This window comes from Rhinopithecus bieti, unplaced genomic scaffold (genome assembly GCF_001698545.2).
Source record: "Rhinopithecus bieti isolate Rb0 unplaced genomic scaffold, ASM169854v2 scaffold_8675, whole genome shotgun sequence".
In the NCBI taxonomy this organism is placed as follows: Eukaryota; Metazoa; Chordata; class Mammalia; order Primates; family Cercopithecidae; genus Rhinopithecus; species Rhinopithecus bieti.
In genome coordinates, this window is record NW_016806447.1 from 4,505,940 (window position 1) to 4,527,375 (window position 21,436).

General features: G+C 38.6%; 2 protein-coding genes and 1 pseudogene across 9 annotated transcripts in view; 2 read left to right on the forward strand and 1 right to left on the reverse strand.

Moving 5' to 3' along the window:
- The window catches only part of ART3 (ADP-ribosyltransferase 3 (inactive)), a 106,485-nt gene that overhangs the window by 57,298 nt on the left and 27,751 nt on the right, over positions 1-21,436 (reverse strand). The window contains exon 2 of one of the 8 annotated variants that reach the window (XM_017876569.1): positions 7,037-7,070. The exons of the other annotated variants lie outside the window; for them this stretch is intronic. The gene's annotated coding sequence lies outside the window, so the exon portion shown is untranslated. The remainder of the gene's footprint in view (positions 1-7,036; positions 7,071-21,436) is intronic. 8 annotated transcript variants of the gene reach the window in all.
- On the forward strand, positions 18,163-18,513 carry LOC108532509 (60S ribosomal protein L36 pseudogene; annotated as a pseudogene).
- Positions 19,013-21,423, forward strand: CXCL11 (C-X-C motif chemokine ligand 11). The gene is made up of 4 exons (XM_017876578.1): positions 19,013-19,298; positions 19,885-20,011; positions 20,105-20,177; positions 20,408-21,423. The coding sequence occupies exons 1-4, from the start codon at positions 19,238-19,240 to the stop codon at positions 20,429-20,431; spliced, it is 285 nt and encodes a 94-aa protein (XP_017732067.1). The 5' UTR covers positions 19,013-19,237; the 3' UTR covers positions 20,432-21,423.

Here is a 21,436-nt window from a genome sequence, read left to right on the forward strand (position 1 = left end):
TTTTTGAGACAGAGTTTCACTCGTCGCACAGACTGGAATGCAATGGCACGATCTTGACTCACTGCAACCTCCGCCTCCCGGGTTCAAATGATTCTCGTGTCGCAGCCTCCTGAAGTAGCTGGCATTACAGATGCCCGCCACCATGCCTAGCTAATTTTTTTGTATTTTCAGTAGAGACAAGGTTTTGCCATGTTGGCCAGGCTGGTCTCGAACTCCTGACCTCAGGTGATCCACCCACCTCATCCTCCCGAAGTGCTGGGATCACAGGCGTGAGCCAGCATGCCTGGCCAATGTCATCTATTTAAAAAAAAAAGAAAAAGAGTACACAACCACAAAGCACTGGGCCAAATGCATTGTTTCCATATTTGCAAAGATTTACCATAGAAATATTAGGTTGGTGCAAAAGTCAATTTCCGGACTGTGAATTTTAAATCATTGTAATGAGGCTCAAACTTAATTTTTTTTTTTTTTTAGATGGAGTCTGGCTCTGTTGCCCAGGCTGGAGTGCAGTGGCGCAATCTCAGCTCACTGCAAGCTCCGCTTCCCAGGTTCACACCATTCTCCTGCCTCAGCCTCCCGAGTAGCTGGGTCTACAGGCGCCCACCACCACGCCCAGCTAATTTTTTGTATTTTAGTAGAGACGGGGTTTCACCATGTTAGCCAGGATGGTCTCGATCTCCTGACCTCGTCATCCGCCCGCCTCGGCCTCCCAAAGTGCTGGGATTACAGGTGTGAGCCACCGCACACGGCCTCAAATATATTTTATTAATCAAAACAGGAACTACTACAATCAACACATTTTTGTCAATGAGAAATAAGTTTATGTATTCCTGTAGCATAAAAATCCGTGCTTCAGGATTCAACGAACTCTTGGAAAGCATTTTCTGTATCCTGCTGAAGCGTTTTCCCTGCAAAGAGTTGTCAAGATGCTAGAAGTGGTAGTCAGTTGCCAAGAGGTCAGGTGAATATGGTGGATGAGGCAAAACTTCACAGCCCAATTCCTTTAACTTTTGAAGCGTTGGTTGTGCGACATGCAGTCGGGGGTTGTCATGGAGAATTGGGCCCTTTCTGTTGACCAATGCCAGTCACAGGCCTTGCAGTTTTCGGTGCATTTTATCAACCTGCTGAGCATACTTCTCAGATGTAGTGGTTTCGCCAGGATTCAGAAAACTGTAGTGGATCAGACCGGCAGCAGACCACCAAACAGTGAACATGACCTTTTCTGATGCAAGTCTGGCTTTGGGAAGTGCTTTGGAACTGCTTCTTGGTCCAACCACCGAGCTGGTTGTCATATGAAATCCACTTTTCATTGCTTGTCAAAATCCGATTGAGAAATGGTTTGCTGTTGTTGCATAGGATACAAGACTACACTTCAAAACGATAGTTTTAATTTTTACTCAGCTCATGAGGCACCCACTTATCAAACTTTTTTACCTTTCCAATTTGCTTCAAATGCGGAATGACCCTAATGACTGTAGAACAGTAAATGCCGAGTTCGTCTGTAATTTTGCATGTAGTTCGATGATTACTCTCAATTGGTTATTGTCAACTTCCCACAGCCCGCCATCACGTTCCTCATCTTCAAGGCTCTCTTCTTCTTTGCAAAACTTCTTAAGCCACCACTGCACTGTATGTTTGTTAGCAATTCCTGGGCCAAATGTGTCTAACATCATTAGACAAAAAGCATAGTCCAATACAACCCCCACTTCCGACCTACAGATGCTCTGCAGAGCGGCTGGGCGAATCCATCCTGCCAGTCAGGGCCCGGCTTCTTGCATCAACAGACACTCTGCGACCCTTCCAGAAGCCTCGGCTAAGCGGGAGGCCAGGGTGGAGGCCACCACTGCGAGGACGGTCCCCACCCAGCCGCGAGGAGCTCGCGGTTCCCCCAACTAACACAGTTTTAATGGCATTCTTGTGATAGCTCACAATTATGTATCTTATTATTTTATTTTCTTTCTTTTCTTTCCTTTTCTTTTCTTTCTCTTTTTTTCTTTTTTTTTTTTTTTCGACAGAATCTTGCTCTGTTATCCAGGCTGGAGTGCAGTGGCATGATCTCAGCTCACTGCAACCTTTGCCTCCTAGGTTCAAGCAATTCTGGTGCCTCAGCCTCCCAAGTAGCCCAGCTAATTTTTGTACTTTTAGTAGAGACGGAGTTTTGCCATATTGGCCAGTTGATCTTGAGCTCCTGACAAGTGACCCGCCTGCCTCAGCCTCTCAAAGTGCTGGGATTACAGGCATGAGCCACCATGCCAGCCTATCTTACTTTTTTCTGTCTCCACTATCCATCCTTCTTTTCCTCAAAAGTAAACCTCTTACCTTTCATTTCCTTCATTATCTACCTCCTCATCTTTGTGAATTTGTCTCTCTTTCTACTTTGTCTCCACTAAGGCTACCAATTTATTTATCTTCTGTCCTTAAGAGCTGCAAAGATTCTTCCTTGATAAGCTTCCTTCAACTAAATGGAAACAAAAACTTGTTCCTTGCTTCTCCTTAATTGCCATTTCCATTCATTTTCAAACATGTGACCTAACATGCCATAGCAGGGACTCTGGATATAGGTGATGTTTAAGTCTCTGCAAAATGGTGGATCATTTTTAAATGCTTAGCAATAATGATAATTTATAACAATTTAGAGCTAGCCTTTATTAACTAATTACACACAAGGCACTGTACATTTTATATTGATTAAACTGTATAGTTCTCATAATAAATCTAAAAAAATGTTATTAACTTTTTTCCCAAGGTTGGAAACCCCCAGGAAGTAACTATCATTAGAACATAAGTCAAATTTAGAAGAAAACAAAAGATACTTAATGCTTTTTAATGTAAGCTCACTCTTTCTGGAACAGGAAATCTTAGCTTTTAAAAAATAGGAAGCAAAACTAAAAGGGGTAATCCCTCTTGCAGATAAGAACAGTGGATGATTTCATGAGTAGGTCTGGTAGCTTTCTCACATGAGACCATCATCCATAACGACTTTCTCTTCTGAAGTAACTCTCTAGTGAGTTCCTGTCTACTCCTACTCCAAATACCAAACTCAAATGCTCTCTTCTTAGCATTTACATAAAACCGACAAAAGGCTACCCTCAAACTATTCCAGAAACATTGCCATCTAAAATTGTCCTTTAGGGAAAGAGACTCCAGAAATTCGTGTAGAAATCCACTTCAGTGGTTCACAATCCTTATTCCTTGGCATTCTTCTCATTTACTCTTTAAACCAACACTTACTGAGCCCCTAACTAAAGTGACAATTCAGTTGAAGACTGCAGAAGTAGGAGTTAGGGAAACAAAGAAAGGAGGGCCTTCCAGTCAGATAAAAAAGTATGTACAAAGTACTGATGGCATACATAGCACATGTTAAGAAAATGCAAGCCATTTAATACAGCTGGACAGCATGGTATGTTTTACGGAACACAGAGTTGGGAAGGAAAGCGGAATCAGATCATAAAGAGCCTTGAGCGCAATGCTTAGAAATTGGAACTTTACTGAAATGGCAATGGGAAACCATGAAGTAGAGGAGAAACATAATCTGACTGAAAAGGTCACTCTCATAGAACACAAGAATGAATTACCAAGACATTTTAACCAGAGGCAGGAAGATGTGTTGGGAGATTACCTGATAAATCCAAGTGAGAAGTGGTGGGAGCTTAACCTAAATCAGTGATAAACCCCAAATCAAAACTATTCGGTATCAATTATATAAGGTAGGGATGTGCAGAGAAACAGCGTATGAGAAAAGGAGTTTACACTGACCCCCAGATTTCTGGCTAAGGAGTCTGAATGGTTAGGAGCAACATCAAGAAAAAAATATGAGCAGGTTTTAGGGAAAAGAGTTTCATCTCAATGTAATGGGTTTGAGGTCCCAGCCAGATACTGTAGAGAAGCTATCCAATAGGCAACTGACTATAGTTCATAGAAAGATCTGAGATAGTAATTTAAATTTGAGAGTCATTAGCTGCAATAGTTTGTTATTGTTGCTGTGGCAAATTATCATGACTTAGTGGCTTAAAATAATACACATTTCTTATCTTAAAGTTCCCAAATCAGAAGCCTAACATAGATCTCTGTAGGCTGAAATCAAGGTGTTGGCAGGCCTAAGTTACTTTCTGAGGGTCTAAAACAGAATCAATTTCTTTGCTCATTCAGGTTGTTAGCAGAATGCAGTTCCTTGAAGACTTAAGATTGAGACTTGTGTTTCCTTGTTGGCTGTCAGCTGAGGGTTATTCACATACTCCAGAGGCCACCCACATTCCTTGGTTTGTGGTCCTCTTTCTCCATCTTCAAAGCCAATAACAGCAAGCGGAATCTCTCTCATACTCAAATACCTCCTGCCTCTTCCCCTGCGTCTCTCTGACTGACTGCTCTGTCTTCCTCTTCCACTTTTAAGTGCCCATGTTATACACTGGGTCCACCCAATATATATATATATACTTTGAGGTCCATAAGTATAAGTCCAGTGTTCCTTTTGCTATGTAATATAACATAGTCACAGATTCCAGGAATTAGGGCATGGAAATCTTTGGGGAATAATTATTCTGCCTACCATGTTAGCCAATAGGTGTGTAAGCTTGCAGATAGAGAGCATAATACCCTAAAGAACACTAGCGTTTAGATGCAGAGAGAGGTAAGATTCCAAGAAGGAGATTGAGAAAGAGAATAAGAAGCCTCAAGAAAAGAGATTTTCCAGGCCGGGCGCGGTGGCTTAAGCCTGTAATCCCAGCACTTTGGGAGGCCGAGACGGGCGGATCACGAGGTCAGGAGATCAAGACCATCCTGGCTAACACGGTGAAACCCCGTCTCTACTAAAACTACAAAAAACTAGCCGGGCGAGGTGGCGGCGCCTGTAGTCCCAGCTACCCGGGAGGCTGAGGCAGGAGAATGGCGTGAACCCGGGAGGCAGAGCTTGCAGTGAGCTGAGATCCGGCCACTGCACTCCAGCCTGGGTGACAGAGCGAGACTCCGTCTCAAAAAAAAAAAAGAAAAGAGATTTTCATGAGAGAGAAAACAGTTGATTGTCACAGGCCAGAAGAAATCAAACTGATACGAAATAAAAAGGGTCCTTTGGGTTTGGTTATATATTACCAATGTACTTATGATATCAGTAACTTAATCAATAACTTATGATTCCACAATATTCCACAACAGTATTATGTTCCAAAATAGAAAAATATCTGACATCAGTAGGTTAAGAAGAAAACAGGACAAAGGCTTGAATTTGGGGTATCTTATATGTTAATTAGAATTTATAAGCCAAGAACTACGGAAATGAGTCTATTAAGACCTGACTCCATGCAAGGCAACAGGGTGAGATGGAAGATAAATTAGACAAGGTTCCTTGCCCCGGAGCGACCTCTCAGGCTGAACAATGACTCCCACCATTTAACATCTATAGGAAAGTAGGTTCTGATTTCCTAACCAGTGACTCACAAACAGATTTCTTCCATATAAACCCACAACATCCTCTTTGATAATTTTACGTGTTAGTGTTAAATATCTAACTTATATTTGGCCAGTGGTTTATTCTGTATTCTTCTTCTCTGTCAGATATGTACGAACTTGATAGTTCTCCAACTTGTGTTTATAAAGTTTGCCTGCTTTTTCTCTTAAGTAAATTCTCCTGTGCTTAATGCTACTAAACTTTACTAATTCATTTCTCTAAATTGTCAGAGTCACTTGTTACTTCAATTGAGTTGTCCATACAAATTGGGATTGCCTGAATATGTAATGAGAGTACTGAAAGTACATTTCTTTTTCCTTTAAGGTACCTACAAGGAGAAAAATCAGTTGAGAACATATTTAAGCAAAAAGCCACTTAATTACAGTTTTTTTTTAGTTAAAGAAAGAAGAAGCCGGGTGTGGTGGCTCACGCCTGTAATCCCAGCACTTTGGGAGGCTGAGATGGGTGGATCACGAGGTCAGGAGATTGAGACCATCCTGGCTAACACGGCGAAACTCCGTCTCTATTAAAATACAAAAAAAATTAGCCGGGTGTGGTGGCGGGCACCTGTAGTCCCAGCTACGCGGGAGGCTGAGGCAGGAGAACAGCGTGAACCCAGGAGGTGGAGCTTGCAGTGAGCCGAGATCATGCCACTGCACTCCAGCCTGGGCAACAGAGTGAGACTCCGACTCAAAAAAGAAAGAAAGAAGAAAGGTTCAATTCACAGCCTTTTAAATGCAAGACCAATAAATAAACTTTTAAAAATAAATTTTACAGATTTTTTAAAAAATTCAATTCCATATTATAGTCAATCAAAAAGTAAAGATAGAGAAAAGGACTGGAGGGGCAAGTAAAGCTTAGGCAAAAAAAAAAAAAAAAAAAAAAAAAAAAAAAGAGAAAAAACGAGAAGACAGCAAGAAAACAAAATTGATCTTTGGACCCTCCAAAGCAAATATCTGCTATTAGATTCTTCCCCTGCCTCACTAATCCAAAGGCAACTGAAAAGTCTGTTAAATTAAGTTTAGCCTAAAGCTGTCTCTTTACACAGCTTAAGTTCAGTCTAAAGGTTTCTCCATACATTGTGAACTATAACCTAAAGGTTTCTTCATACACAGTGAACTGTAACCTAACTGGATGTGTAAACAGACTGTAATCTACTCTTGTGCCAATCACTAAGTTTCGGCCAATCAAGGGCAGCCAACTGTTCAGACTATGCTCAGATAAGGCAAACTTCAAGCTGTAATCAATCCAGCTGTTTCTATACCTCACTTCCATTTTCTCTTCATCACTTTCCTTTTTCTATCCATACTCTTCTTTCACCACACAGCAGCTCTGGAGCCTCTCTATTCTGTTTCAGGGGCTGCCCGATTCACAAATCATTCTTTGCTCAATTAAGCCATACTAAATTTAATTTGTCTAAGGTTTTTCTTTTAACAAGCCACAATTCCTGCTGTTTACAAATTCTAATTCAATGCACAGAAAAAAAAATGCCCTAACTATGGAATGAAAGACAAGCTGCTCCTGCAGCAAAGACTACAGGCTTGTGTTTGTGTGTATGTGTATAAATAGATAGGAAATTCCTGTTACTTTTCTCACCTCTTAAATATCGGTTTTCTTTTTTCTTTTTGGCCTAGGAAACAGAAAGATAGAAATGAGTATATCTAAACATATGAATCAGCAGTGATTGATTGCTAGAATTATAAAGCTTACTGAGTCAGTAACTGTCAATATATGCATTTTTATCAACTTTCTATTTAACTCAAAGTCAGTCTTCCTTTACAGCAACCAGTACCTTGTGAAACTTTACACCTCTGGCAATTTAAGGAAGCTCAGTCTCTACATTAGGTACACTAATCAGATCAAACTCAAGCAATTCATTCAGACTCTCAAAGGTCTAATGTATAGTAATTCACGTCGTACTCTTTCTTCAATTTTAAAGACTACAAACAAAGCCATTGTTACAATAGCTGGCAGTTTTTGAGTTAAAAAATGTAATTTCAATAGTAAAATGAAAAAAGCATTCATACTAATCAAAGTACTCAGGAGAGCAACTGCAGAATTTGGTTAAATTCCGAATGAAGTTTGAGTCTACTTAATCATACTGTACTTAATCATAACATAGTAGTTATGAGCAATTAGCACTTTACTCGCAGACTTTGACTAACTCAGATGGGATTCCCTAGTTTCCAACATAGTTGCTATCTACAATTGTTAGCATGCCATGAGAAGATTCTGAAGAGAGACTAAAACACGGCCATAGCATAGCTTTGAATATTGCAAATAAAAACCAAAGTGAGTTGCTTTCCTATCAATATTCGAAAGTAAGTTCTTCCTTGAAGGATTAAAAGAAAAGCCAAAAACTTGTAACAGAGATTGCTTCAGAGAAGAGTATAATTGAATCTTTTTAAACTATGTGCATATATAGCACATTGAAAGCCAGTATGCTGTAATTGATTTCTGGATCCAAAGTGCTTCAGTTCAAATCCCAACTCAGCCACTTTCTAGCTATGTGACCAATTCACAGCCATGTGACATTGGACATGCTTCTTACCTCTCTGTATCTAGGTCTTCTCATATGACAAATGGGGATAATAGCAGTTCCCCTCACAGGGTTGTTGAAAGGAACCAGAGTTAATAGATGCAGAGTACATGTGGTAAATAGGAAGCACTATGTAAGTGTTACATAGCGTTAGTTTTTAACTTTTTATTTTGAGTTAATATTAGATTTACAGAAAATAGTACAGATAGTACCCTTATTTCCTTCACTCCTCTTCCCCTAGTGTTAACATCTTTTATGACCACAGTACAATTATCTAGAACAAGAAATAAACGTTGGTACTTGGAACCAATTGGAACATTGGAATATTGTTAACTAAACTTCAGACCTTATTTTAATTTCACCAATTTTGCCACTAATGTCCTTTTTCTAGGTTCCTATAAGAACCCACATTGCATTTAGTTATTTCTCCTAAGTCTCCTCCGACCTGTAAGGTATTTCCTAGTAGATGGCAAATGTAATGAAATAATCAAGGTAAACATCACTAATAATAACACATATCAATATTATGAACCCTGATACAACATACTGAAAAGAAAACATAATTTTGTAGTTTTCATGCCAAAAATACAAAACCTTATTCCAATTATGAGAAAATATCAGATAAGAAAAATTGAGGGATATTTGATAAAATAACTAATCAATACTCCTCAAAAGTGTCACTATTATTTTTTAAACTGTTTAAATAATAGTAAATGATCTTAATAAATATGTGTAAGCCATGATAAAATACTAAAGTATGGCTAACTCGTCTTTAATTCTAATTGACAGGTGATTCCCCTCTTATTAGTGCAACCTAATTCAAAAGTTCATTTGATAACCCACTGTTTTCTACCAAAATTTTTCTCATGATACTTAGAATCTGTATTTCAAGTTCATTATGAGGAAACTATTTTAGCAGGCTAGGCTAGAAATCTAATCTAGTATGTATTTTTTTTCTAGAGAGAAAAGTATTCTAAATCTCAGCGTGAGATGTCAGGAATACATTTATTTCTCCTCCTCAGCCTGATAGGCAACAGGAACTTTGCACCTTTCCTGGTCTCGTCGCACACATCGTCCACCCCCACCCCATCCTCCCATTACTCTGATGCTACTAAGCTATAATGCTGCTTCTTGGCAATTTCCAGGTCTGCTGCCCCCTTATTCTAAATCTGCAACTCTTTTCTCTTCCCCTAACCCTTGATTCCTGGCTTTTAAGACCTATTTTTGGAGTCTTTAGTTTTAGAATATGTTCACAGGCCTCTTTGACTTTCCAGACTCAGCTTTGGGCTCTGCATATTCATCAGATTTTGGGAAGACCCCACAGGTAGAGGTAAAAAGTCTCCCTCCACTCGTTTAACACTTAGAAGCTTGACCTACTAACTGGGCTAATCCCTGGCATCCTTCCAAAAATGTAAACTCAAACTTTAAGGGTTCTGGAAGGAAAGGGACCTAGAATGAGCAGAGAGATAACACTTAGGGTTACTGGGACTCTAGGAAATTATTTAGAACAAAAACTAAAGAAGGAGAAAGGCAGTGGGGTAGAGGGATGGCACTGAGGGAGCAGCACTGTCACCGAAGTCTTAAAGTAGTTTCACTGCCTCCTTCTCTGTCCTTTCCTGTTTCCTCTGGAAGGTCACAAGACCTTCATCTAGTATAAATCCTTAGGGACAAGAGTTGACCTGCTGGCTACCTATTGCACTGACATCAGTTACTGCCTCAGATCAGAGATTCTGTTCATCACAGCTAAATGCAGAAAAGAACACAGGTTTCTCCCTTTTTATCCAGTCCCTGGAATAAATATTGGCTGTTCTGAAATTTTTTCTTTTTTCTTTTTTTTTTTTGAGACACAGTCTCACTCTGTCGCCCAGACTGCAGTGTAGTGGCACGATCTTGGCTCACTGCAACCTCTGCCTCCCGGGTTCAGGCAATTCTCCTGCCTCAGCCTCCCAAGTAGCTGGGACTACAGGCGCCCGCCACCACGCCCGGCTAATTTTGTATTTTAGTAGAGACAGGGTTCCACCATATTGGCCAGGCTGGTCTTGAACTCCTGACCTTGTGATCCGCCTGCCTTGGCCTCCCAAAGTGCTGGGATTACAGGCATGAGCCACTGCGCCCAGCCTGTTCTGTAATTTTCTAGGGTTACCACTACAAATCATGATGGGGAAATAGAGGATAAACTTTACCAACAAAATACAAGTTTTAACAAGTCTCACAATGAGCATTCTCCTGTTATTCAATGAAATGTAAATTAAATGGGGCTCTAGACACCTTCTCTAGCTTTCTTAATTGCTTTCTCACCAGGACCGTCAGATTTTATTCATCCCAAATTGTTCCACATTTAGTCTTTTGCTCTAATCTTCTTTTGCATTTTCTGTTTTCCAGGGAGGCTTGGGTCTCGGAGTTACACTGTCAGACCTTTGAGACGCCTTTCACTCCCGTTTCATCCCAGAAAGGAATTCTTGTGATTTTCATTGCTGCTGTCCCATGACCCCGCTTCTTAACTAAATGTAAAAAGTAACATTCCAAGGCAATTAAATTTGGTTAGAGATAAAACAAACAGTACTTATATACTGTGCTTTGCCAGGTTGAAAAAAGAGACAAATAATAGCTGTTTTTTTAAATAACTCTTCTACCGAAAAGGTAGAGAAACACTGTTTTCTTTTCAGAAGAGGAATGGTAGATCAAACTCTTAATTAATTTATAAGAAAATGACAGAGCTGTAGTTAATAAATCAGGTATAGCTTAAATGTTTCAGGAAGACGACTCCTGTGCAATAAATTTAATTAAGCCAATGAGAAATGATCCAGTTCCAGTAACAAGATAGAGATAACCTGTATGTGATCAGCATGAATAGGCAGAGTTAAAAAGCAAAGTAAACTGAACTACCAGTAACTATTTTTCAAATCCTTAACCACTGGAAACTAAAGCTTATTTCTTCTTTTTGTGCTCAACTTTCAGGGAACAAATAACTGCCTTTCCTTTAACATCAGAAATTTGGTACACACCAGCTGGGCGCAGGGCCTCGTGTCTATAATCCCAGCATTTTGGGAGGCCGAGGCAGGTGGATGGCTTAAGACCAGGAGTTTGAGACCAGCCTTGCCAACATGGTGAAACCCCGTCTCTACTAAAAATACAAAAATTAGCCTGGTGCAGTGGCACAGGCCTGTAATCCTAGCAACTTGGGAGGCTGAGGCACGAGAATTGCTTGAATCTGGGAGGCAGGAGTTGCAGCAAGCTGAGATCGTGCCCCTGCACTCCAGCCTGGGTGACAGAGCAAGACTTTGTCTTTTTTTTTTTTTTTTTTTTTTGACTCTGTCTTTAAAAAAAGAAAAGAAAAAAGAAATTGGGTACACACATGTTTTCACTTATAAGTGGGAGCTAAATAATGTGTACACATAGACATAGAGTATGAAATGATAGACAATGGAGACTTGGAAGGGTTGGGGGTGGTGGATGATGACAAACTACTTAATGGGTACAATGTACATTATTCTGGTGATGGATACACTAAAAGCCCTAATTTCACCACTATGCAATATATCAATGTAACAAAATTATATTTGTATCCCCCAAATGTATACTGACAAGGAAAGGTAGATGGCCACCAGTGGCACTCTCAAGCATGAGAAGGTCCATATGGTGATAGGGTAGTCACTGAAAACTGGCCCTTCTTTTGTGCGTGAACTTGAGACTGCAATGTTTGGGGTAGCAAATATCAAGGATGAAGTCGTCCTATAAAATGTGAGCGCTGGTATATTTCATTCTCAAAATACCAGACTACATTAGCAGAATACAACCTTTGGAAATCTCTTCTTATGTCAAAGTCCCAGAAAGAGATAAAGCATATTGGCCAAGCTGGTCTCGAAATCCTGACCTCAGGTGATCTGCCTACCTAAGCCTCCCAAAGTGCTGAGATTACAGGCATGAATATGGCGAAACCCCGTCTCTAATAAAAATACAAAAAAAATTAGCTGGGCTAATTAGCGGGCGCCCGTAATCCCAGCTACTTGGCAGGCTGAAGCTGGAGAAAGGCTTGAACCCAGCAGGCGGAGGTTGCGGTGAGCTGAGATCGCGCCATTGCACTCCACTCCAGCCCTGGCAGCAAGAGTAAAACTCTGTCTCAAAAAAAAAAAAGAGACAACATAAACTCAGAAACATCCTTATTTAAAATTCATTGTCAGCCAGGTACAGTGGCTTATGCCAGTAATCCCAGCACTTTGGGAGGCTGAGGTGGGAAGACCACTTGGGCCCAGGAATTCAAGACCAGCCTGGGCAACATGGTGAAACCCCATCTCTACCAGAAATACAAAAACATTAGCTGGCTGTGGAGGTGTCTTCCCATAGTCCCAGCTACTCAGGAGGCTGAGGTTGGAAGATGATTTGTGCCTGGGAGGTAGATGCTGCGGACAGCCGAGATCGCGCCATTGCACTCCAGCCTGGGCGATAGAGCAGGTCTAAAACAAAAATTCATCGTCACTTTGAAACTCTTTTCAGTGGCAGTAAAACATGCACTATTCCTCAATGTCTTAATGATTTGAATGTTATTTATACAATTTACTCCAAGTTTTGGGGGGAAAAATAGAGCCTTACCCAGTGCCTAATGGCTACCTTGAATATAGCCTGCAGAATCTAATTTCTGGGACAAGTATTTTAATAATATTATAAGAAACTCACAGTAGTATTCTATTTAAGAGCTCTCAAAAAAAAAAAAAAAACCCACTGGCAGCTCCCTAAATTCATTGGCATGCCTAAGTCCCTGTAAAAAAGAACATCAGGTACTATACTACTGTGCTTTTGAGAATTTAGGATTCTACATTAATCTGTTCAGTCTATCTACATTATTTTAAGTGTCTATTACGTGCCTGGCAACCTCTTCCCTAGGAGTGAGTCACTTGCCTTCTAACACTCAAAACAGGATTCTTTTAAATCATACTCGTTTATAATAAATGGAAACATTAGTATCCATTTGTAAACCACTTTTCACTAACTTAACTGAACAAAATATCCTTGATACTACCTTTTTTTCTTTTGTCAGGCAATATATTATTCAGAGACCTGGTGAATGGTGAGTTGGAAATTATTTTTAAATAGCTTACATTAATCTCTTCTAACTTGGAAACATTTTAAAATTCTACATTAATTGGCTAATTTGGGAGCATTAATAAAATTTCAGAAGAATCACAGATTACAGATTTTTTAAGCTGAAAGGGTGATTACTTATGGAAACTGGATTCCATCATTTCCTGGGATGCTCCTATGTCTTTAAATTAAAAGCAAAGCTTATTTAAGTAGGTGAACCTGGGAAAATAAAATAAAATAGTCCAATTCTGGAAACAACAAAAAAGGCCAACACTACTAAGAACACAGAGAATGTATCTGATCTTTTTTGCATTTAATCAAAGAAAAAGAGCAATGAGATATAATGACTTAGAGAAAGAAGAAAGCAACTAGGGAAATTTATAGGAGTTTGACAGTTATCTCTCTGCCTCTCCAACCTCAGCTTTAGTTTAAAATAAGTATGGAGTCAGCATATAATACATGCCAAATGAATAACTAGACCTTCACTGTCCAATATGGTAGCCCCTAAACACATGTTATTATCAAGCATCTGAAATGTAGCTAGTTCAATTTGAAGACTTAGTAATAAAAGGTAAAATATTTTGTTTAATATTTTTATATCCACATTGATTACACATTGAAATGATAATATATTTTTGTGCTTAATTATAGAAAATATATTTAAATTAATTTCATCTGTTTCTTTTTACTTTCTAAATGTGGCTATCGGAATATTTAAAATTATGTACATGCGTTGCATTATATTTCTACTGGATAAAGTTAGAAAAGACAGTAAGTTCTACAAAGTATAAAGGACAAGAAGACACCACGATGTAATGAAAAAGGCTTCATGAAGACATCAAGACAAAAAGGAAGGAAAGGATTCAAAAGAGAGGAAAGTGCATTCCATGCTAGAAAAACCATATTATTCAAATACAAAAAAACAGGGATCTCTCAGGCTCACCAGATGAGGAGATGCTGTGAAAGTAGGTAATCTTCCTCATGTGATATCAGAGAGAATAGAGCCAGAACAAGTCACAGTCCTGAAGACACGTCTGACCCCACACATCTACAGAGCCAGCAGAAATCAGGTAGACTAACTTTTACAATAAGGCAGAAAGTTCTGAAATTTGCAACACATGGAAAGAACTTGGTGAGTTTTGTTCACTGTTCTATCTCTAATACCCAAAAGAGTGCCAGACATGTGACAGATATCTAAAATAAACATCTGCTGAATGAATGAGTAAATGAACAAATGAACTACTGTAGAAAAGAGTAGTGCTTTCCAGGAAATTCTAAGGCAGGAACACTGGAAGGAAGAGCAGTAAAGAGGGAGAGAGTGTTATAGAAGGAGAGAGCAACCATATTAGCACCTGCTAAAGCCTAATTAGGCTTATTTTGTGGTTCAAGGAGATGAAGTGAAAAGGTTACAGCACAAAACTAATCCCTCTCCTTACTCTGCATAATCTTGGATCTATCACCTGAAGAAGTGAAGAACTAAATAAACCTCCCTCAGTTTTCAAACTGTGATTTAGCTCTGAGGAAAAGCAAAGATGTGTCTACATGGGCAAGGGATAGCCCCCTCCTCTAGGGTCATACACAAGCAGCAGCCTCTGTGAGGAAGATTATGCAGTAGTCTTCCTCACAGAGGAAAAGGAAGAATTTTTTTTTCTCCCTGTCTTCTCCTCTGTCTCCTTCTGAAGTATCTTTATAGTCCCTGACACATGGTGGGGCAGCGTGGGGGAACCTGATATAGTCTGATATAGCACTTCTTAGGTGAAATGTGTGTGTGTGTGTGTGTGTGTGTCCAGTGTATGTGTGTATCCATCCAGAGGGAAGAAAACTAAAATAGTGGTCATCTCTGGTGGTATGGTTCTTCCATTACATATGTTCTAATGTTTAGCTTTTTGTTTTTTTGAGATGGAGTCTCACTGTGTCACCTACGCTGGAGTGCGGTGATGCAATCTTGGTTGGCTGCAACTTCCACCTCCTGGGTTCAAGCGATTCTCCTGCCTCAACCTTGCAAGTAGCTGGAATTACAGACATGCACCACCACACCCAACTAATTTTTGTATTTTTAGAAGAGACAGGGTTTCACCATGTTGGCCAGGCTGGTCTCGAATTCCTGACCTCAAGTGATCCGCCTGCCTCAGTCTCCCGAACTGCTGGGATTACAGGCGTGAGCCACCATGCCCAGCTCTAATTTTTTTTTAATATATCAGATATTACTTTTGCAGTAAGGAAGAAAATAAAACACTAGAAAATAAAATATAGTAGTCCCCTCGTTATCCTTGGGGGATATATTCCAGGACTCTCAGCAGAGTACTGAAGAAGAAAATTGTGATCCACAGTTTTTCTACACAGCTAAGTAGTAATTCACACGTGAAGGCAAAAGGAAGAGTTTAATCATGTTTTATGTAAATTTGAATTACGTCTATTTTCTAATTAAAATAGTATAATGTAAAAATATGTTTAAGAATATCAATTTCCAGGGTCTTTTAAAAAATTAATTAAGAATCTCTATTTAAGAAACCCTCTTACACCAAAGCTATATGACAACACAACTTTAGCTAGTAAGCAGAAATATTCACTATTGTCTGTATTATTTGAACTATGTTATTGCATTCATGCACTTTCTGTAAGTGATTTTATGATTAGTGTGCTATTTTATATTCATGGTTATTATAATTTAAAATATTTTATATGCTATAACAATGTCAACTAATCTTTTATTAACTGATTGTGTTTGTGTTAATGCTGAAAAACAGCTGAAAACAAGCTAGATGTGGTATGCCAATTCAGAAAAGGACACTGATAATACTAACAGCAGTTAATACATTTCAAGTGCCACATATTTTTCTAAATGGTTAATATGCATTACCTGTTTTAATACCTAGTTTACAACAGCCCTATGAAAAAGGGGGTTGAGACCAGCCTGGCCAACATGGTGAAACCCCATCTCTACTAAAAATACAAAAATTAGCCGGGCGTGGTGACACATGCCTGTAATCCCAGCTACTTGGGAGGCTGAAGCAGGAGAATCGCTTGAACCCAGGAAGCAGAGGCTGCAGTAAGCCGAGATCACGCCACTGCACTACAGCCTGGGTGACACAGAGAAACGCCATCTCAAAAGAAAAAAAAAGGTACTATTATTATCCCCAGTCTATAGATGAGAAAACAGCCTCAAAAAGTTGAGGTAACTTGTTCATAAATAATTGAATGTGGGCTGGGCACAGTGGCTCACGCCGGTAATCTCAGCACTTTGGGAGGCTGAAGCGGCAGGATCACCTGAGGTTAGGAGTTCGAGACCAGCCTGGCCAACATGGTGACCATCTCTACTAAAACTATAAAAATTACACAGGCATGGTGGTGCACACCTGTAATCCCAGCTGCTTGGGAGGCTGAGGCAGGAGAATCGCTTGCATCCAGGAGGCAGAGGCTGTGGTGAGCCGAGATCACACCACTGCACTCCAGCCTGGGCTACAGAGCAAGAATCCATCTCAAAAATAGATAAATAATCGCGTGTGGATTTGAACACAGACTGACTCCAGAGCCTCCCCTACTAACGATGCTCTACTGTGTTTCTAATGCTGAGAAAATGAAAAGCAACATTAAAAAATAATAGCAGATAAGGATTTATGAGCTCCACGAACACATTCCTTTTACTTTACCCATATTCCTAAGGAAAAATTAGTCTCTATTTACATATGTTAAATGAATTAATGGAAAAGAGGGAAACAATATTCCAGTTACTTGGAAATTAATTAAAATACACTAGCCCCCCGACCTTATCTTTGGGGGGTATGTTCCAAGACCTCCAATGAATGCCTGAAACTGCAGACAGTACTGAGCCCTGTATATATTGTAGTTTTTTCTATACATACATACCTATAAAAAAGTTTGATTTATACATTAGCCACAGTAACAGCATCAATAGTAATATATAGAACAATTACAACAGTATTCTGTAATAAAGTTAAGTGACTGTGTAGTCTCTCTTCAAATATCTTATTGTACTGTACTCACTCTTCTAGTGATGCTGTGAGATGATAAAATGTCTATGTGATGGGATGAAGTCATGGAGCAAGATGATGTGAGATTTCATCATGCTACTCAGAAAAGTGCACAATTTAAAACTTATGAATTATTTCTAGAATTTCTCATTTAATGGGTGACTACTGTAAAGACTTTCAGAGGTTTTAAAGATTAGTCATGGTTGTTAAAGAATTTAAATGCAGGAGTACACCTAAATAAATATATAATTTAAAGATAAAACGCAAATGGTAATTCTCAAAAAAAGGTTGAATAAGATAAAATAATAATCTAAAAGTAATAAACCAGCTATAAATTCCCAGATTATACCAACTTTTATTGGTAAAACTAGGAAATAGGAGAAAAATTCTTGAAAGCAAGTTACAGTGATTTTCTCATGTTACAAAGATAGGAGCTAAAAAAAATTATTGATGGCTAATGTAAATAATTAGAAAATTCAGGTAAAATCTTTTAAAATAATTTTAAGAATATCAAAATGTAAAACAGTGTATTCCCTTCAAATTACTTAAGGAAGGCCAAGCACCGTGGCTCATCCCAGTAATCCTAGCACTTTGGGAGACCAAGGCAGGAGGACTGCTTGAGGCCAGGGGTTCAGGGCTGCAGTGAGCTGCGATTGTGCCACTCGACTCCAGAATGGTGACAGAGTAAGACCTATCTCATTTAAAAAAAAAATTGCTTCAAAAAGTTAAATAAAACATATTTAAAGTTAGGAAGAAATCAAAGAAAACATAAAGAATCAGCAAGGAAGCATTTTAAAAATTACAGATAACCAGCTAAACAGTAAATGTATTTTATTAAGCTTACCCATTAGAAAGCTCCTTGGATATGATTTTCTTAAATGTCTACAAGTGACACACTTAAAGATTTTGGAAGCTTAACAGGAAAAGATAAAGACAAAAAAAGATAGGAATTACATCAAAGTAGAATCTCAGAGGTAAAACTATCACATGAGGAAAGAGGATCACTTTTTATGATCCCTAACACAACTCATACAACTTCATGTACTAAGTAACAGTGCTAAAATATTTATAAAGTAGTTTTCCACCATGGCCACCATTGGAGGGCAGAAGCCATGACTCTGCGCTACCCTATAGTGGGCCTCAATAAGGGCCACAAGGTGACCAAGAACGTGAGCAAGCCCAGGCACAGCCACTGTAGGCGCCTGACCAAACACACTAAGTTTGTGTGGGACATGATCCCAGAGGTATGTGGCTTCACCCCTAACGAGTGGCATGGCATGGAGTTACTGAAGGTCTCCAAGGTCAAATGGGCCCTCAAATTCATCGAGAAAAGGGTAGGGACAAACATCTGCCCCAAGAGAAGGCAGGAGGAGCTGAGCAATGTCCTGACCGCCATGAGGAAAGCAGCTGCAAAAGGACTGAGCCCCCTGCCATCTGCCTGTAATAAAAGCTTCGCAGAATAAAATAATTATAAAACAAAATAATAAAATTAAATTAAATTTAAAAATAAAATAAAGCAAAACAAAATAAATAAAATATATAAAGTAAAAATTGTTGAAAATGCAAAACAATATGGACATAAATACAGAAACACAGGAAAACTTCTTTAGGCACTCATTTACAGGCAAAAATACGAAAAGGTCATCTGGTGTCAAATAATATAGGCCTTATCTATCATAAGGGTTTGAACTGGAAAGAAAAAGTTAGATGACAAAAAAAAGCTTCTCAGAATATTCTTTTGTATAGTTATGTGAAGGATGAAGGGTGGGTGAAAGGACCAAAAACAGAAACACAGTCTTCCTGAATGAATGACAATCAGAATTCCGCTGCCCACCACAATTAAACAGATTTCTAGGAAAAGCTACCTTAAAAAGGCTGGTTACCATCTGGGTTTACACAGTGCTTTCACATTCTTATCACTTTCAACACTACTACAAATAGGAAGGGACAGGAGCATTTAGAAGAGAACAAAACAGAAACTCTTGGAAGCAAGAAAGGTGCATGACTCAAAGAGGGAAATTCCTGTGCCATAAAAGGATTGTGGGTGTATAAAATGCTCTATATATACCAATTGTCAATTTCCTTTCATGTTCAGCATTTCTACTCCTTCCAAGAAGAGTAGCAAAGCTGAAGTAGCAGTAGCAGCAGCAGCAGTGGCAGCAACCGCAGCAGCAGCAAAATACAAACATGAATGTGAACGGCATGGCTATAGCCTTAGCTATGATATTGTGTGCTACGGTTGTTCAAGGTAAGCAGGACTTTTTATTTCTCAACCTATAAGTTCCTTTTCTAATGTTTCAAATGTCTTTTCTTCCACTTTTATCCTAAAAGACATGATGAAGTTATATTTAATCTCACAGATTAGAAGTTATACAGCTTTAGCACAGAAATGATGGACGTATTTAAGGTACTAGAGATGATTATCGAAACTAGAAATTATGAACTTCATGGAATTTTTGACTTGGCTAGAATATCCGGCAAGAGCCTTTAGCAACAGTTTTAAGTGTCTGTTAAGAAAATTTTATATAGCGATCATGTTAACAAGCTTTCTGGGAAAACACTTGAGGATAAAATCAAGGGGGCAAAACAAGCTTCACCTCCAATAAACTTCCTTCATGCTTCCCGTTTTTTAGTGATTTGCTTACAAATTTAAAGAGAAATAATCAACATCTTACTTAACTCTTTTCCCAGTAATAGTTACTGTGTTAAGTGCTATTTGACAAATACTATGTTCACCCTTAATGAAAATTCTGCTCACGTTCGCCACCAGTTATAAACCACAGCCATCTGTTGCAATCAGATGCATTACTAACTAATGCTATGATCTATTCTAGGTTTCCCCATGTTCAAAAGAGGACGCTGTCTTTGCATAGGCCCTGGAGTAAAAGCAGTGAAAGTGGCAGATATTGAGAAAGCCTCCATAATTTACCCAAGTAACAACTGTGACAAAATAGAAGTGATGTAAGTAATGAACTTGCTGAAGATGACAATGGTGCAGGCTTTTTTGTTTATGTATTTGCATCTGAACTTTAAGACTCTTTTGTATGTTAACAGTATTACCCTGAAAGAAAATAAAGGACAACGATGCCTAAATCCCAAATCGAAGCAAGCAAGACTTATAATCAAAGTAAGTTACCAGATTACTCCCATGTTATAATCTGTTTTATCCAAGACAGATCTTTTGAAAAAGAAAATAATGTGGACAACTACAGAAAGATTCTGCTATGATCCTGTGTGAAATATTCTGTTAAGGGGTCCTTGGTTGTAACAGTTTCCCTTTCTTACTATATGTTTTTAGATGTCCTGGGGGAAATAAGAACAGTCCAAGTAAATAAAACTCTTGTTTTCTTATTCCAGAAAGTTGAAAGAAAGAATTTTTAAAAATATCAAAACATATGAAGTCCTAGAAAAGAGGATTTGAAAAACCTAGAACAAGTTTAACTGTGACTACTGAAATGACAAGAATTCTGCAGTAGACAACTGAGACTTTTCTATAGGTTTGTGACTTTCATCTTTTGTACAGTTAGATGAAGGATGAAAGGTGGGTGAAAGAACCAAAAACAGAAACACAGTCTTCCTGAATTAATGACAATCAGAATTCCGCTGCCCAAAGTAGTCCAACAATTAAATGGATTTCTAGTGAAAGCTACCTTAAGAAAGGCTCGTTACCACTGGAGTTTACAAAGTGCTCTCACATTGTTACTTGTTGCAGTATACATTCATATATTTGTAGGCTAGAGAACCTTCTAGATTTGATGCTTATAACTATTCTGTTGTGACTATGAGAACATTTCTGTCTCTAGAAGTCATCTCTCTGTATTGATCTTTATGCTATGTTACTATCTGTGGTTACAGTGGAGACATTGACATTATTACTGGAGTCAAGCCCTTATGAGTCAAAAGCATCTATGTGTAGTAAAACACTCCTCAAATATTTTTTCATGCAAATACACATTTCTTTCTCCAAATATCATGTAGCACATCGGTATGTAGGGAAACATTCTTACGCATCATTTGGTTTGTTTTATAACCAATTCATGAAATGTAATTCATAAAATGTACTATGAAAAAAATTATATGCTATGGGATACTGGCAAAAGTGCACATATTTCATAACCAAATTAGTAGTACTGGTCTTAACTTGATGTTTTCAACTGTTTTCATTGAGATGTTTTGAAGTAATTAGGATATGTGTGTTTACTGTACTTTGTGTTTTTATCCATTTGTATAAATGATAGCAATATCTTGGACACATTTGAAATACAAAACGTTTTGTCCACCAAAGGAAAATATTGAAAATAAACAAATGTATATCTGGCAATCACCTTCACTTTTCGTAATTCTGTCTCTTAGAAAATACGTAATCTAATAAATTTCTTTGTTGAT